Genomic DNA, 18,217 nt, shown 5'->3' with positions numbered 1-18,217 from the left:
CAATAAGAGCTATTTTAAGGCTAGTTCTCTTAAGATTATGAATGGTTTGGCTTGCAGTGCATGTACAGTAGCTGAGCCTTTAAAAAAAACCCAAAAAAACCCAAAACGCTTTAACTCTATTTAAATCGTAGGTCAAGTTGAATGAGCACCAAGTCACCTCCTGTACAAGCTGTATGCCAGTATTGAGCAAGACTCACTGATCCACCTCAGATGGGGAATGCCTAGCTGAAGCCCTGGTCCACAAGAGCTTCAACTCTCACCTCTGTTAGAGCTTCGGCAACATTCTGAGGGAGACTGGGGACACTGAGTCCGAATGGAGCATGTTGAGCGCCTCCATTGCATGATGTTGTAGGGCTGTCTTGGTTAACATGCCTTTGCAATGTCTTGAGGAGATCTGGGGCGGTACCTCTGGATTGGCAGAGTGAGGTGGTGGTTTCCATGTTCAAGAAGGGGGACCAGAGGGTGTGCTCCAAATATAGGGGGATCACACTCCTCAGCCTGCTCAGGAAAGTCTATGCCAGGATGCTGGAAGGGAGAGTCCGTCAGTTAGTCAAACCTCGGATACAGGAGGAACAATGCGGTTTTCATCCCGGTCGTGGAACACTAGACCAACTGTTTTTATTCTGTTCCACGTCCTGTCACTCTCTGTCTTAAGCTGCCTGAGGCATTTTGTAGCAGCTCAACTCAGGGTGTCATCTTCCTGATTTATTTGTGCATGATCAGTGTTTCATCCTGAATTGTAGCTTGGACATCTTCCGTTGCTTGTTGCTTGAAGACTACCATGCACTGTGGGGAATTCTTGTGCGTTGACATAGTAATAACCTCCTTTTGGCAGCTTATTATTGCAGGGTATCTGATGACTGGTAGGATGTATGTACTGATGGCTCAGATTCTTATTCCGAACACTCAACTGGCTTCTCAGCACCTGTCTTACCTTATTTGGCTGTGGCTTAACTTAGTGCATATTCATCATGGTTCCTGTTGGCCTGTGGGATACCCAGGTAGTTGAAGCTGTCCTCTACATCTGCTATTCTCCCTTCTGAGAATTTCATCCCTTCAATCCGGATCCCCTTTCTTCTTTTTGCAAACATTTGGCTGGTGAGGTGAATCAGTAAGTCTTACTTGTACAGGAGGTAACTAGTGGTCACTCAGCTTGACCTAAATCAGTACTGAATCTATATCTGTATTCATTCTTAGTGATGAGCTGGCTTAGGTGGTTGAGGCCTATGCAGAAGAGCAGTGGGAACAGAGCATCACCTCTGAAACAAAGGCCTGAGTGGTATTTTTAAAGCAAGTTTGCAGTTCTCATGGATTTTAATGGAGCACATGTTAAGTCTAACCTGTTTGTGTAAAATCCCAGGTCAGTTCTTACCGTGTACTTCATCTGAAAGTTTTGGACCAGGTGGAGGTCAACAAACATCCGCACAGTAGCCAGCGTGGTTTCACTATCTGACAAGTCAAAGTCACTGAAGCTGAAGTCCAGAAGATGGAGCGACTGGGCTGATGGAATGGTTGCTAACTTCAAACACACACAGAATATATACATGCAAACAGCAGGAAAAACAACAGGCTTCAAATTCAGAAATTCTGCATTATATAGTTGAACTAAAGACTAATGATTAAATATTAATCAGATTCAAATCTCAATTCTTAATTCTGTTGCTGTTACAGAAGCAACTTTAATTTAAAATGCAGTTATGAGGTGTGCAATGTGCCAAATATACAGTATGTAGCTACCTCTTGAGTAGAGACTACCAAAATAATCAATTCTGTGTCCTAGTTACCAAGTGACACATCCTCTCTCTTGTGCCCAAGGGAGGACACTTAATCAGGCTACGCTATTAGTTCAGCCAGTTTGCTATAAGGAGAGAGGAAGAGAGCAGGATCCTTTCAGATGGTCAAGCAGTGCCACTGTTAGTGCTGGTGGGGAAGATGGGTTGCTCTAATTGGTTCATATTTTAAGAGGTACCTTGAAGTCAATGAGCCAGTTAGATGCTACAAATGAGCTACTCAAAATCACTTGGAATATCCTTTATTCTTTTTTTGGTTGATTTGTGGGGTTCATTCATACACGATTTGCTCAAAAATATTTAAATTAGACACAAAATACTAATAGTAGAAAGAATCATATTAATGATCCAATCCCAATGAAGAGAAGTATATATTATCACCAGATATATTACCACCAACATTATCAAATTAAGTGCTAATGTCCCCATAAACAAGACACATGGATTCAAAACTCCATCCGTCCATCAATTCATTCTCCTCCATGTGTTCCAGGGGGATACTGTGGCTAGGGATGGGTATCGAAACCCGGTTCTTGTTGAGAACCGGTTCCCACTGTCAATTCCTTGGAATTGTTTGCCATTTTTGCAAACGATTCCCTTATCGATTCCAGTCGTTGCGGAGCGTCATTTACCTGACAGGAAACACGGCGCCTAAGCTCAACGCTCAAAAGTTTGATTATACTTTACGAGAACGGATGACAACAGGGCAACTTGCAATACTTGCAAAGTAAATATTTCATTTAAGGGAGGAAACACTACGAATATGCAAAACCATTTGCTCACAAAACACGTGATAACCTTAAATGAATGTCGTGTTTTTAATTCCGCTCCAGACTCGTAAATCTCAACCCAGCAGCAGCAGTAACGTTTGCACGTCCTCTCCCGTTAATGTGGCAGATAAATAATCAACTAACAGTGCATATTATGTTAGTGAGATCTGCCTTATTACAAACCTGCCATTACTGTGCATTTAGTGACCATGATGAGAGAGACAGACAGAGTCTGGCTGGCTCAGATGCTGGCAGTTCTCGCTGCAGTCTACCGGTAGCGTCTCCTTTCAGGCAGGATAGACGAATGTCACCGAGCAGTGACTAAGTTTGTGGTAAAAGGCTTTGCCACAGCAGATGCCCCCGATTTTCAGTAAGTGAATGTGTTTAATTGTAGGCAGGGACATTACTGGATATTCTTGTGTAATTGCTACAGAATAATTTATGCTATACTTTGTTATTGCTACAGAAGAATATTTATTTTATTATTTTACATTTACAATTTTTTTCCTGGGGACCCTGTGACACCCCATTAAAGAGCCGTAGGCTGTGGATCTCTTAAGATCTCACTGTTGGGTTTGTAAGGCCATGTTACTCCTAAATGTCTGTCTTGTTCAAAGAGAAGATATAAAACAAAGTTCTAAGCTAATCGACCTTAGTGTTCTCCTTTTTTAAAAATAAGAATCGATAAGAGAATCGATAAAGAATCGAATCGTTAAACAGAATCGAAAATGGAATCGGAATCGTGAAAATCTTATCAATACCCATCCCTAACTGTGGCATTACAAATCCCACTGATAGATAGATAATCTATCCAGCATATCCTTAGCATATCCAAAACATGTCACCTAAGAGGAATCCAGGATATGCCAGAACCATCAAAAGTGGCTGTTTTTGATGTGGAAGAGTAGCCACTCTACTTTAAGCCTCTCCCAAATGACTGAGTATCTCAGCTTATCTCTGAGATACTCAGTCATGGATGGCTGTAGCTCAGGTGGTAGAGCAGATCACCTACTAACTGGAAGGCTGGTGGTTTGATCCCCGTCTGCTTCAGTCTACATGCCAAATATCTTTGGGCCCATGTAGTTCCCATACTTTCTTACTGATTCAGCCAAAGATGTTATTTCTACACGAAGCCTTCTTTCTCTTAACAACATCACCTGCCTGTGTTTCTCTCTTTCCATGCTAAGTGTATAATGTTAAATTAATGCATTTCAATTTACTTCAGCTACCTGGAGTTCCCGTGATTCTTCATCTGCAGCAGAGGCATGATACGACAAGACCTGCAACACATGTATTTAAAAAAGATGAGTTTTGCAGAAAAAAAAGATATGATTATTGCACGAGTAATTATTTCACCAAATACAAATATGTCTGACTGACTGGACATTCTGCATGACCTTTCTTTTATTTAGCAGGCACAGTGCATGTTAATAGACATCAGTATAAAAGACAAGATGTAAACATGCCATGTTCAGAGACTTTTGGAAATTATAAAGAAAAAAAAGTGGGCTCTGATACTTGCAGGCTGTCAAAATGAAACGGACAGCTCAACAGGCTTTTGACAGGCTATAAAAAAGAAAAGTGGCACTACTCATCAACCAGATGTCAGTCAAATCCAAAATAAAAAAGAATCCTTTATGAAGAGGAGTGCACTGTCAAACACAGCGACTAAATCTTGTGTTTACTATTTTTAGTTACCAACAGATGAAAATACAATCAGTGTTTTGTGCAGTGCTTGTCGGTCGGGTGGACCTTCTCCCTTCTGAGTGTAGGAAGCTCCTTCCAAGTCCAACAGCAGTTGGACCAGGGGATTTGTATAAAGCAATCGATCTAACAGATACTTCCTTTCAAGTGGCCATAGATCCAGACCGCAAACACTTGCTGATATGTGCATATGCATTCAACAGCATAATCCTACAAATTCCTGGTGCTGCTGCCTGGTGAAGTTATCTTATTGCTCCCTACATCTTTACGAAGATAGCATTAATTCCTCACTGAGAGAGGAGCACCTTAGCCTTTCTGCATGATAGGACTCATAGCAGCTTCAGTAAGTACGCCTTTCCCTGTTAAAGCTGTATCACTCTCTGCTGTGTGCATTTCCCCCAGTGTAAATGATACCACCAATTCAAAGGAGAGTGTGTCAGCGGAGCTGTTTTCTGATTCTAAAGGCTTGTCAGTGGCCATGATATGCAGAGATAATCAGTCTCTACAGGGACCTCCTCTCTCAGGTGGGAAGAGGGATGATCCACCCAGAACTGTGGTGGCTGTTTACCATTTGAGAGGTGAAATTTATAAGGGTCAGCCCCCAAGTGTGGGGGCAACGACAACTCATTTCTCTCCTTTAGGGGACAGAAATCATAGTCATAACATTTCATTTTGCTGTGTGTTTCTTGCACTTGATGCATGCATGTTGTCTTGTTAATTTTGGATCCATACACATTACAGCTCTTCTTTTTGTTGATACTGGATCTAGGACCCTAAAGAAGATCAGAGAACATCTTCTGATACGTGTCATTGTCTTGGGTCTTCGACCCAGTTTTTAAGGTTGTTCTGGACTCTTTATTCATTCTTTTAAATGTATTAATTGTTTATATTCAAATTTTGTATTAGGTTTGAGTTCTGTATTTCACTAGTGTTGCAAGTTTGTTATTTTAAACTCTTGGTTCTTGTTTTATCTTTCTTCCCATTCGTTTCCAATCTATCTCTGTCTCATCTCAGTATCCTGTCATCAGTGTCCCTGTGTTTGTTTACTTCCTTTCTCCCCAGTCATGTCCCTGTTTCTACCTGGTCTCTCTGTGTTCTGTCTCTGTGAATACCTTTGTAGTCCTGGCCCTGTGTTTTCTCCCTTCCTGTTCCCATGTTCATCTCTTTGTGTTTCGCCCCTTTGTCTCCCCAGTTTGTAAACGTCTCTGTGTATGTTCCCAGTCCCAGTGTCAACGTCACGTCTTAGTCTTGAGTGTCTGTGTGTGTGTGTCTGTGTCAGTGTTACTTCCTGTTTTCTTTTGAGTCTCGTGTCTTGTCATGTTCTGTTTTGCTTCCCCTGTCTTGTTAGTTATGATTCTTTTAAGCTGTGTTCTCCAGGTGTGTCCGCTTTCCTTAATCACCCTCCGTGTGTATATTGTTTGCATCTCCCTCTGTTCATCATCACATTCTCCCTCATTGTGTGTGTGAATTCAGTTTGTTTGTCAATTCAGCTTGTTGTTGGTCTGTAGTCAGTCAGCTAGATCCTTCCATGCTCTGTTATAGTTTAGCTTTTTTCCCCATTGCCTTTTGTGCCAGCAATAAAGCTGTGGTTTCTAGTTTTATCTGCCGCTCGCTACATGACAATACAGGTGAATTTCTCAGAGCTCATCAGCTTTTAATTAGACATGTTTTTTTGTAATATTTCAGTATCATGTGGCTTTAATTGGAGCAAATTCATTGACTGCTGTTTTATTACAGAAGCCATGTAGACGTGTTGTTCCTTCTTTTGCCCGTAAACATAACATGCACTGGCTGTCACTGTTATAACTGATACAAATTTACAAATAAAGATCTTTCACTGTAGCTTCTTAGCTCAGAATGGAAGTGCATTTTTATGAAAATGTCATTGTCTCACATATATTATCACATATTCACATATGTGAAAACACAATGGCATTCTCCTAAAAATAAGAAGAGCTCCTTTGTTTTGTTCAAGCTTAAAAACATAAAATAGTGTGATTAATGGCTCAGTGAGAACATGATGAAGGACATGGAACAGGGTTATCCATTTTGTTCCTACTCATGCCCTGCAGCAAACATTGCAAAACTTATTATTTCTCCCTGCCTGTAATCCAGTGGCTGCCTTTCATATGCTTTCAGAACTGTCCACATAAATGTGTTGTTGTGTCATCAAAGCCTCCCCACTGTGACAGTGATCTCCTTTAGAATCAAAAGTGTGTCTGATGTCACGTGATTGCTGACACTGGAACTTGGACAAAAATGTTTGTTCTAGTAGAAGTGCTCATTGATCCTCTCTATGTGGAAGAGATATTAAATATTAAATCATGTCTTTGAAGTCCAGAAAACATGCTGTGATTGCTTGTGTTTTAGGACAGAGCCGACAGTTAAATGTCACAAAAGATTAATCTGCTCACCTCCTCATCAACACAGCTCACTGCTGTGCCATCTACAGCAACTGACTGGCGTCCTGACTCAGAGTCCAAATGACCAGTGTTCATTTTGGATTTGTGGACAATTTTGACTAATTTGAAATGATTTCATCTCCTGTTTGTTGCATTTAAAATGTAATATTTTTCAACATTTTAAGGCTACAGCTGTCTAATACTTGTGTGGTTTTAACTCATGTTTACAGTTCAAAGTTCACTGGTAACTAACTGTCATCACCAGCCAACCAGCTGCTGAGTCAAATACCAACATCTGAAAAATGATCCACATTACATCGTGTGATTTTGGGCATAAAGAAGAAGATCTGATTGCAGTCTTTAGATGCAGAACAAATTAAGATAATTCTAGTGCTCCAAAAAAAGTGGAATGTAAGAGATTTCAGATGCAGTTTCTGTGATTCTGCAGTGAACTAAGGGGCTGACAGCCATCGATAAATGCAGTTCACCAAAATTAACATCAGCTTAGATACTTGTGTCTCCAACAGAGAGATGAGAAGATACCTCAGGGTTTCACTTCACTAAAAAAATGAAGGGAAATCTCAGAACACTATACAATATTTATATATAGGTAATGGTTGTCATCCCTTTTGATAGCAAGATGAAATTCAGTTTTTTCAAACAAATTATCTTTACTCATCTAGAGAATGTAGTGTGAAAGACTTTTTTCCCCCTGAAAAGTATTCATGTGAATTAAAGTTCTACAAAGATTCATTTTAGTGAAAATGGGGCTTAAAATTCCTTTTTTTCGTTCCTTTATTTTTTTTGTAACGTCCTTTCAAACCACTAGTTGAAACAATGGCCTTGCAAATGCAAATGCGAGGCTGCTAACAATAAGAAAATCTACAATATCCTTCTAAGAGTTGGAAAGGAGGAGAAACAGACTTGTACAATATGTGTGTTTATGCTAGGGCTGCCACGATGAGTCGACTAGTCAAAATCGTCGATGACTAATTCAATAGTCGGCGCGTGGTTTGAAGCTTTCTAAGATCCCAAAAGACGCAGGAATAAGTAGAAGGATTTAAGAGCGTAATAACGGACTGAAACAGAAGATGGCAACACTGCATGTACAAGGATGCCAGCTGCCGTTAAACCCCGAAGAAGAAGAAGCAGTGTCCGGTATCGTAGCTGTGTCCAAATTAAGGAACCGCATCCTCCTGTGCCCGCATTAGTAGGGCGTTTATGTTACAGCGACACGACGAAGACTGTCCACATTCGAAGACTCCGACAAATGCGGCCGACAAATGCGCCCTTCATTTCCCCAGATCTGAAGGATGGGTCGGGTATATACTTCGTGGCCCATCCTTCATAGCGCAGTCCTGCTCAGTTTCCAACAATGGCGGCAGCTCCTTAGTTTTAATATTACTCTTATTATTCTTTCAGGCAAGAATGTAGCTGTGTAAACTTCAAATATCTGCTCAGTTTATCAAGACACCACATATTTTCAAAAGCGCTCCAACGTTTTCGGAGACGTCTGTTACCCACCAGCTTGATGCTAGCTGGGGTTCAAGGCTCACTAGAGCCGGTGAGAACACCGGACTCCCGGGAAATCGTTTTCAAACCCACCGCCGTTTTTCGCTACTCAGGTTAAACATGATATATAATACACTTAGATAACTTAGAAATGTTATTGTTTGGCTTTTTTCAGTAATTTATTTGCTCCTGAGTAAATCGGTTTGGCTGAGATTAAAGTTATTACATTAAGTTTTCACACAGCTGAATAAACGTCAAGCAGACAACTGATTATCAGAAGTGTGAGATGCTCGAGAATATACTCCGGTGTCCTGTTATATGTTAGATAGCAAGGAGCATACGGCTGAGTTTATTAAACTCCACTGAAACAATCTGCAAATTTCATTAAAATTTAATAAATTATCATCTTGTCTTTATTTTTAGTTAGCACATACCTTAAACACTTAAAGCTGTAAGCTAATAATAGTTATATAAGAGCAGATGCTGCTGGTGCAATAAGCTGTACATTTTACGTCCAATGGATGCATGATCTGATTAGCCAACTAATCACAAAAATAATCCGTGACTAGTCAACTATCAAAACAATCGTTTGTAGCAGCCCTAGTTTATGCTTGACTCACCTCCAGCGTGACCTCTTGCTTGGCCATAGCTCTCTCTACGGTTTCATACATCTGTGTGTTTTGGATGCCGAGACCACAGAAAATGGCAAACGCCTCCAGGAACTGGTCATCATTTCTGTTGAATGCCTTGACGCTGCCTGACACTTCATCTATTTTGTTCACCAACTGACAAACACCTACATGCAAACACAAACACATTACTGTTTATATTTGGTAATGTCTAGTATAGAACACTTCACTTTAAATAGGCCTTAATATAAAGGTTAGTTCAGCAAACCTTCAGGTAAGATTATGAGCTTTAGAATAACAACAATTTTATCTTGTCATTGGATCAGTTCATTCTTCCAGAATTGGAGTCAATGAACAACGTCCAACAAAATCTGTAAATACCTAACATCTGACTCAGGGTCATGAGTTTGCCCATAGTTATCCCATCTCATGATGGTTTGTACCAACTAACAAACAACTAGCTAATAATTTAGGTAAGAACGATCTTGAGAAAAACTTGCTGAGAAAAAACCCCTCTCTGATCAGAATTTCTTAGGGATTGCTTCCATATTAATGCAGGATCTGTACTGTCCAAATCTTATTATCATTCTGTGTTATGTAATTAATAAAAAACAAACAAGCATGTTTTAAAATGGAAACCATAGTACCAGGAGAATGTCCCTGCAAGCACAAAACACAAGCACTTCTACAATGCTACCAGTTAGTCAGTTATTTCAAAGCTTTCAATTTAACTTTATGCTTTCATTTGTTTTGAGTAGGATAATGGTCAAAGTCTACACTAATTGTAAGGCCATTAGTATTCTCCTTGCATGCATGCAACTGACTCAGGGTGCAACTCATAAAATCTAAGGTTAGCTAATGCTATAGCTTCACAAAACAGAAATAATTTATATTACTTTTAAAGAAAAACAAAACTAAGGTATTAATTGAAGACAGTGATAAGCCACTTTGTCTACAGTACATGCTGTAATGCAAAAATCTTTTCCTGATTACATTATCAAAAAAATATATACAATTATTATTCCCTTTTATGTATCTGGACATAGAACACAATATTACTTTCTAACTGCTAATGCTTTCAATGCTAACATTGTATTCGGGCAACAAAGCAAAGCCTACCAATGACTTTGTCCTTCTTGCCATTCCTGATGGGAGTGCAGAGCAAACTCTTTATCTGATTGCTGGAGTGAGCTGGGTTTTCACTCTGTGAGAAAAAGATGGATAATTACTCACTTTTGGAAAAGGAAAAAAAGAGAGAAAAAAGAAAAGAAAAGAGTACAGACCGTCCAAGGAAAGCGCTGGTCCTTGGTGACATCGGCAATGTTCAGAGGCTGCATGGTGTTTTTAACATACTGGGCGTACATATAGTTAATCTGGCTGTTATCGTGGCCCCTGAGAAGAAACACACAAAGAGAAAGAGCTTCACAACTAAGCATTTAGTATCAAGCTCACTTGGAATAATCCATTGAACCCTTGTGGACACTATGATACCATAGAAGGGCTATCCTCAAAACCAAACATAAAACACAAAAGAGAAAAGGCATAATATTCCCCCAAAATGAAGACATTTTCCAAGAAGCGGAAATAAATACAAACATCGTGCAACAACTGTATAAAATGTTAAAACATTTGCATTTCAAGGGTTTAAGACTAAAAAAGAGCTGAAACATTATGGTCCCAGTCATGATAATTCCATCATGACTGGGACCATCTCTGCCATGTGACTGTTAATTTGACTGGCTTTGCAGCCTGTGTTTTGTCACTGACTGCAATGCACTGACCATATTAGCTCCCAGTTGGAGCTGGATTCGTCTAAAAGGCTCTGTTTAAATGTACAGCTACCAACAACCTGACTAATGTTGTTGGTTTCAAGTGCTCCAAATGAAATGTAAAACAGATGTTAAAAAAATACATTTGGGGGGTGGAGTGGGATTTATTACCCTGCCAGGTTTGCCACCACCCTGCTGGCAGCCTGTTGGGCAGATGGTGAAACTGGTGTTTGTCAGGAAATATTTACACCATTTAACTGCACTTAAAACCAAAAACTGAAAGTTCTACATTACTGTTTGTGAAAAGGTAAATAAACAAGATGTGGGCGGTTAAGTAAATGTGCCTGACGACCATTTTTAAAAAAGCATTTCTTTTAACAGACACAGCTTTGTCCAAAAACTGCTATGGTAGAACGGTTTATCACATAGGCCCACATATCACTGAAAGCAGAAGACACATTTTTCGGTCACTCTTATAATTTCTTATACATTTACCAGCAACTTTGTTAGGTATATCCAGTTCATCTACTTATTAACACAAATGCGTAATAAGCCAATCAACTCAATGAATTGAGGGACGCTGATATCAAAAGATCTCCCAAGCAACAGATTGGAAAAAGAAGGGGACTTGAGTGATTTTGAATGTGGCATGTTTGTTCTAACCAGAGTTTTTCAGAAACCACTGACCTACTGGGATTTTCCCACACAACTATCCAAGTTATACAGAGAATGATCAAAAAAATAGAAAATATCCAGTAAGAAGCAATTGTCCGGGAGAAAATGCCTTATTGATGCCAGAGGTCAGAGGAGAATACCCAGATGACTTTGAGTTTATAGGAAAGCAAAACACATTCAAGATATGCAGAAGAGCATCTCACCAAAATTATGCAACAGAGGATAGGAAAGACATTCTCTGGGTTGATGAGTCTCTGTTGCAATAGGGAGGGTCAGAATTTGGGATAAACAACATAAAATGGATTCTGCCTTGTATCAATTTTAATATTTCTGGCAGAGAAATAACAGTTATTAGTTCTAGTATGCAGTTTCTATCATACTTTGCTACTGGTTATGGGGTGGCAACATTTATTATGTGGTGGTCATGGCATAATATGCATGCATAATGTGTATTAAGTATTTTTGCTTCCTCAATTAATAGTTTTTTTTTTTTCTTAAAATGCGCAACCTTTTCTATTAATTCTACTAGGGGGGACTTTGTGGTGCTGTATCAGTACTTTGACTTTTAGAAGTAACAGCAGCCCTGAGTATTTTCAACAGCCAAAATTAGCAACAAGCAGTTAAGTAGTATGTATAGTATCAACTTTGACATAGTAGTGGCACACTACTATGTATTTATACATAGTACTACTTTATATTTCAAGATCATGATAATCTTCCAATTTAGAACTACAAGTTAAATAAAAAATAAATAAATAAAAAGAACTAACACAAATAAAATACACTTCAGCTAAATACTTTTACAATTTATTTTCTCAAACCAAGGAGCCGCAGTCTAAAGACTAAAGAGCTGCAGGTTGCCGACCCCTGCTCTAGGCTAACAGCACTGAATAATAAAATAGCTGCTGGCTAATAAAAACTAGGGGAGCTAGAGAGCCGCACCTGAGTTCAGTGTGCCCTGGCTCAGACCTGGGAGCTAAAGCCATCAGTCATGTCTGTCACCACTTAATAACCCTGTTTGTTATCTTTTGTCTCTCCAAGTTTAACCACAGAGTCCAGCTATAATACTGCATGAGAAATGATGGAAAAAGGATATATAAACATGGCACAAGCTTAAAGTCAGCTAAAGTTAAAGCCAATGGATTTTGGCTGTAGTGCTGTGGTGTAAGTGGTGTGTGAGTAAGACTGGGAGGGAATATGAGCATGTGTTAGCAAATGACAGAAAGGACCCCATGATGAGAGACACAAACTGTTAAGCATGTTTTGATGAAATCTAGCAATTATATTATGAAAATGATCAAGGATGGACCTTACAGATTTTTCCTTATAGTCAACAGTGAACGTGGATCACTGGAAAGTCTTTATTTAAGTTTCTGCACCATACTGGACAGTATATAAACATTTAATGTGCTCTTTCATTTATGTTTTTTCTTCATTTTAGCTACTTTCTACATTGTAGATATGTACTACAGACATCTAATATATGCGGAAAGATATATGGAATTATGTAGCAAAGAAGAAATTGATAAATAACTCTGAATATAATAATGGATTGCATTTATATAGCGCTTTTCGAGACCCTCAAAGCGCTTTACAATTCCACTACTCATTCACTCTCACATTCACACACTGGTGGAGGCAGCTACAGTTGTAGCCACAGCCACCCTGGGGCAGACTGACAGAAGCGAGGCTGCCATATTGCACCATCAGCCCTTCTGCCCAACACCAGTAGGCGGTAGGTGAAGTGTCTTGCCCAAAGACACAACGACCGAGACTATCCAAGCCGGGGCTCGAACCGGCAACCTTCCGGTTACAAGACGAACTGACAACTCTTGAGCCACGATCGCCCCTAAATATGTTTTTTTTCCTTAGTTGACAGCACTACAAACCCTCGGCCCTCTTTCAATGAGCTTCATGACATAGTCAGCTGAAACGGTTTTCACTTCACAGGTGTGCCTTGTCAGGACTCATTTGTGGAATTTTTTGCCTTCTTAATGGGAAGATGGGAACAGTCAGTCAGTCCGGAAAGTTGCTAAACTTGAATGTGTCCCCAAGTGCAGTTGCAAAAACCATCAAGCACTACAACCAAACTGGCTCACACGAGGACCACCAAACGAAAGGAAGACCAAGAGTCACCTCTGCTGCTGAGAAGTTCATCTCAGTCACCAGCCTCAGAAATCACCAGCATCTGAGATTAGAGCCCAGATAAATGCCACACAGAGTTCCAGCAGCAGTTACATCTCTAAATCAACTGTTCAGAGGAGACTGCGCAAAGTAGACCTTCCGTGAAGACCGAGTGTGAATGCATCATGGACGAGAACGGTCTTGGATGATGGAAGCTCTTGTCCTAGGCTAATATCTCAGAGTGCTCTATCTAAAGCAGGGGTCGGCAACCTGTGGCACGCGAAAGGTTAACTGATGGCACGGCCATAGCTGGACTGGCCATCAGGCATACCAGGCTGCTTGCTCGGTGGGTCGATGATTTTTTTATTTATTTTTTTGTAACGGTATAAACAATGAAAGGTGGTGGATTGGCCAGATGCCGGTCGGTGTGTAAAAACAACTCAGTTGTTTGGTGGTGGCTATGGCGTAGCTTCCACAGATTCAGTAACATTAGCAAGTGGTGGAGGCCAGCGGGTGGATGAGAGAAAGGGGAGGCAAGAGGAGAGACTCGAGGCAGCCGCCGCTCCGAGTGTCGGGCGAACTGAACTTCAGGTGAGAAGTTATGACCTGCAGTCTATCTGGGTCAGATATAAACCAAGTTTAGGTGGAGTTTATGGCTTTAATACCTGGTAGGCCGGTCTCTAGTCAAAATGCCCGGTAATGCCAGTTAATGCAACATCAAAGCAGCTGGAATCCATATATGTGCGTGTTCATGGAGCTTGCATTTTCACCAGCTGGAAATCACTACCTGACAAGTTTAACTGTCCAAATACTGTCTTATTGACAGTATTTGGTTCTACATATCTGTGTGAGCAGATTTTCTCTCACATGAGTGTCCTCAGGTAGCCGTCTGAATGCTGGATGCTCGGAGTCCTGTGTCTCTGAGTGGGAGACCAGAGATCACATTAACATGTGTATCCCTCTATTAACAAACATGCCATATTGGCCCAGTTTAGTTTTCTTATCATTGTTGTGAGGAGACCATAAATAGCATTTGCATTTTCTATTGTACAGTTCATTTGCTTTATGGAGTTCTTGTTATGGATAAAAAGTGTCTTTTTTTTGTTTCAAAATAGCTGATAACGATTTGGGTCAAGGAGTATTTCAGTAATTCATTTTCTTAGACTAGATCTAGCAAACTTATCTACTTCACACAAGGGAAACATAACCCAGCCAAAGGAAACAGCAGAAGTAGTCTATTATAATGGGTGTAGATAGGTCATATCAGTTTGTCCAGTTAAGATATACAGAGCTTCTGGTTTTGTGTTATGTGCCAAGACCAGAGCATTTAGCATCAGTTGATGATCAGACAAGACTATCTGTCATAACTGTACAGGTAAACCTTTTACAGACCTGGTAGACCTTCTCCTGTTTGTCTATTGTAAGTTTCCTCAGGTTTCTACAGGTTTTTCACCTTTTGTGTTTCTGTTTGCCCATCAGGTCAGAGGTTTACTAGAGGGAGACTTGGGAGGAAATGGATCAGGTTAAGGACAGAAATATAATCTCTTACGTCCTTAAAATGAGAAACTCAAAATAAATAAATAAAAATTGTATACTTTCTTGATCCCTGTGGGGAAATTCCTCTCTGCATTTAACCCATTCACTCAGTAAAGCAGTGAGAAGCCACCGAATCTAGCGCCTGAGGAGCAGCGTGTAGGTACTTTGCTCAGGGGTACCTCAGAGTAGCTGTTTAGGAGATTTGAAACCCCGATGTTCCGATCATGGGACCACCACTCTCCTTACCGAGCTATTCCTGCCTCAACTGAGCTATCCCTGCCAAAGACCACAACCTTGGCAAGAGAGAAGCTTAAATCTCAAAGGAAGCAGAAAAAAATGGAGTGATCAGACAGCAAGGTGAAAGCAGTTTTGAGGTTAGCCTCAAGTCCCGTTGCTGTTGTTGTGTAGTAAGGTGAGACCGTTCCATCTCCGGTAGATTACTATATAGCTTTATAGTGTTAAATTATTTCTTTGCTGTAACACTGTCAAAAAAGTGGACACAAACACTGGCTGGTTTCATGTTCATGTGGTAAAAGTTAGTTAAAGAATTTGGTTCTTTAACTAACTTTTAAGAGCATTGCATAGTCTGTGCATCCGTTGTGTTAATCTGCTATTAATGTCCAACAAAGTACAGTGAAATCTATGCCTACTTGTGAATTTTCCAATTTTCTTTCAAATAATCCAGCAGAAAAATCCTGTGGATGACCCAAAAAACAACGATTGATTAATAAATAAATAAATAAAAAACAAAAAACTGAATATTGATGTATTTTGTGTTTTGAACTATTTAGAAGCCCATTATACATTATGCAAGGCTTTACTGGCAAATGATTAATATGGGGCACTAGGGCAAGTGAACATCTCTGTGGACCAGGAGAAGACATTCCTCAACCAGTGGGTGTTCTTCCATTGGCTGGCTAGGGTTAGAGGTAAAATTATGGGCAAGTGATTCCAGCCAACTGTGCCCACAGATTCTGAGACTCTTTACACTCTTAACCATCCAGTGAAGTAGACCTGAAGTACACTTACTGGCAAATTCCTCCCAACACAGCAGATGTCTGCCTCTCCCTAAGCCTGGTTCTACTAGAGCAGGAGTCTCAAACTCGTGGCCCGGGGGCCACTTGCGGTCCACGACACCCCTACTATATTGACGTAAAGAAATATAATGTATTTGGCCCTTGAAGTTACTTACTTAAATTATTTGTCTAGTTTTTTATTAAGAGCAAAAATAGAACATTTAACATTAAAAAATGAATTTTGTAGTGTGTATGTGTGTGCAGATTTGTAGCACAATGGAGTGTTTAAGTCTCTGATAGTCATTCGTTTACTCAAGTAAAAGTGAGTCTTTTAGTGTTTTTCTTTGATTTCCAAGATTTAATGCATGGTAGGCCTTTAAATTTGGATAAATTTGATCCTTCAAGCTAATTACCTCAATGTGTCCTATCCAAAGTGACCTCAGTATACACCCACACACAGATGGAAAAGGAGCAGACTATGTGCATTTGTGTTTGGGTTTAATCACTCAAACTGAAATCCACACTAAAATCCACCCTTCCTCTCCCTTGCCCTGTGACTGACTTAAACAAGGTCATAGAAAACCTGCCGGCATCATGTAAACCATGACAGAAAATTTTGGGTTTTGATTCCGGGCAACAATCAAGCTCCAGACCCACACAAACTTCATTGTCCCACTTTGTCTGCTTGAAATCATCTGCCTGCCATTCCTGTGAGCTGTATCTACAGCATCAGTTCAGCATGACTGAACTTCCAGCTTTAGCGAAAAAGATTTCGTGTCACTGGGAAGCCACAGCCGTGGCAGTTAATGTCACTATAAAAAGCCTCCAGCAGTTCCAGACAGTCAAAGCTAACATCCTGCACTGCTCCTCCCTCCCTTCCCACATCGGCCCAGATGGAGTTGCTCATTTTTGCCATTTCGCAGCTGTCCCAGAGGAAATCTAGCACATACACACAGCAGCATTTAAACAGAATTATTAGATTAGGAGAAACTGGAATGAAAGTGGGATATACAAAATGAGACCCTATAGAAGACAAGGCAAGGTCTGGTTTGTGTCTGGTCCATCTACCAATTATTTCAATTTCAGACACAAAAATAGGAGGCCTGGAGAGCAGAATATCTAAAAAATAAAAGACCTAGTAAGAAGAATATCTGTACGTTGGGTTTAAATCAGTCACACACAAGAAAAGGATGTTAAAACTCTGTTTTGAAACTCACAGGTCCATTTGTTTCACCAAACTTTCCTTTACTGTGTCCTAGCTGTGTCTTAGCTATAAAGATATAGCTAAGAGACACAGAATGGGAAAAGTAATGGAAAAAGTGATTAAAGTCTGATCAAAAGCATGTTTTATGTATTACCTGATCTTTAATAATAATAAAATAAAAATATACCAAACCATGAATTCTCTGTATTTTTAGTTTTCTTTATTTTAAATGCATTAAGGTTACATTTAAAGACCACTTACATTATTATCGTCACCAAATCCTATGAACATTAATCAGTGTGTTATTCCATTTCTCAGAATCTTATGACATGCCTTTCTTGTTGTGATTCTCAGCACAAAGAGCTTTGGCCCCTCCTAATATTTGGAATTAACCCACAAATATGTGGTTCAGATTTTAAATTAATTTTCAAAAACGTTGTAGTGAGTCGTTGAGTAGTGCATGACATGCTTTTGATTTTTATTTGGAGTAGCATAGCTGAATTCAAAATAATTTGACTTCTTTGTTAAAAAAAAAAACTTAAACTTGTATATTGTAGGAAATATATGTAATGTTGTCACATCAATTTGTTGTCCACGCCATAAAATATTTTTCAACTTGAATATTTCAGTCAAAATCTCATGTGTGATTTGAGCTTTCCTCTCGATTCTTGAGCTGTATATTTTCTTATGTAGATTAGCTTCAAATTGGGTCTACAAACTGCAGTGTTAATACATTACATAGCATGTTATATTCAGGCTTCATTTGTTTGCTTATATTGCAATTTTACAGTTAGGAATGTTTATGAAATATGCAATAAAAAATACACACATTACTAAATAATATCACAGAATTAAAGAGTTACGTTAAAGTTAAGGAACTACTTTAAAGTTTGGTTAAAGTTTTATCTACGTTCATGTACTGTATATTTACTACCACAATACCTGCATTCATTTTAAGCTCCCTATTGAATCATATTTAGATCTTAATTTATTAAGCTCCTAACTTTTCTGTATTAATATTTTACTTATTGAGTTGGTTTGTTCTGTCATATTGTATTTATTTTCATAAAGCTACATTTTTAATGT

At 39.5% G+C, this 18,217-nt stretch overlaps 1 protein-coding gene across 3 annotated transcripts in view; it reads right to left on the bottom strand.

Moving 5' to 3' along the window:
* Positions 1-1,372: 1,372 nt before the first annotated feature.
* pde5ab (phosphodiesterase 5A, cGMP-specific, b) overlaps positions 1,373-18,217 on the bottom strand; it is a gene marked incomplete at its 3' end in the record, with an annotated part of 84,575 nt that continues 67,730 nt past the window's right edge. For all 3 annotated transcript variants that reach the window (XM_076881510.1, XM_076881511.1, XM_076881508.1), the window contains 5 exon segments: positions 1,373-1,519; positions 3,790-3,840; positions 8,799-8,974; positions 9,927-10,011; positions 10,091-10,199. In XM_076881510.1, the coding sequence (XP_076737625.1) occupies positions 1,373-1,519; positions 3,790-3,840; positions 8,799-8,974; positions 9,927-10,011; positions 10,091-10,199 (568 nt within the window).

Source organism: Maylandia zebra, unplaced genomic scaffold, assembly GCF_041146795.1.
Source record: "Maylandia zebra isolate NMK-2024a unplaced genomic scaffold, Mzebra_GT3a scaffold12, whole genome shotgun sequence".
NCBI lineage: Eukaryota > Metazoa > Chordata > Actinopteri > Cichliformes > Cichlidae > Maylandia > Maylandia zebra.
Note: the sequence above shows the minus strand (reverse complement) of the source record. Positions and strands in the feature narration are given on the sequence as shown.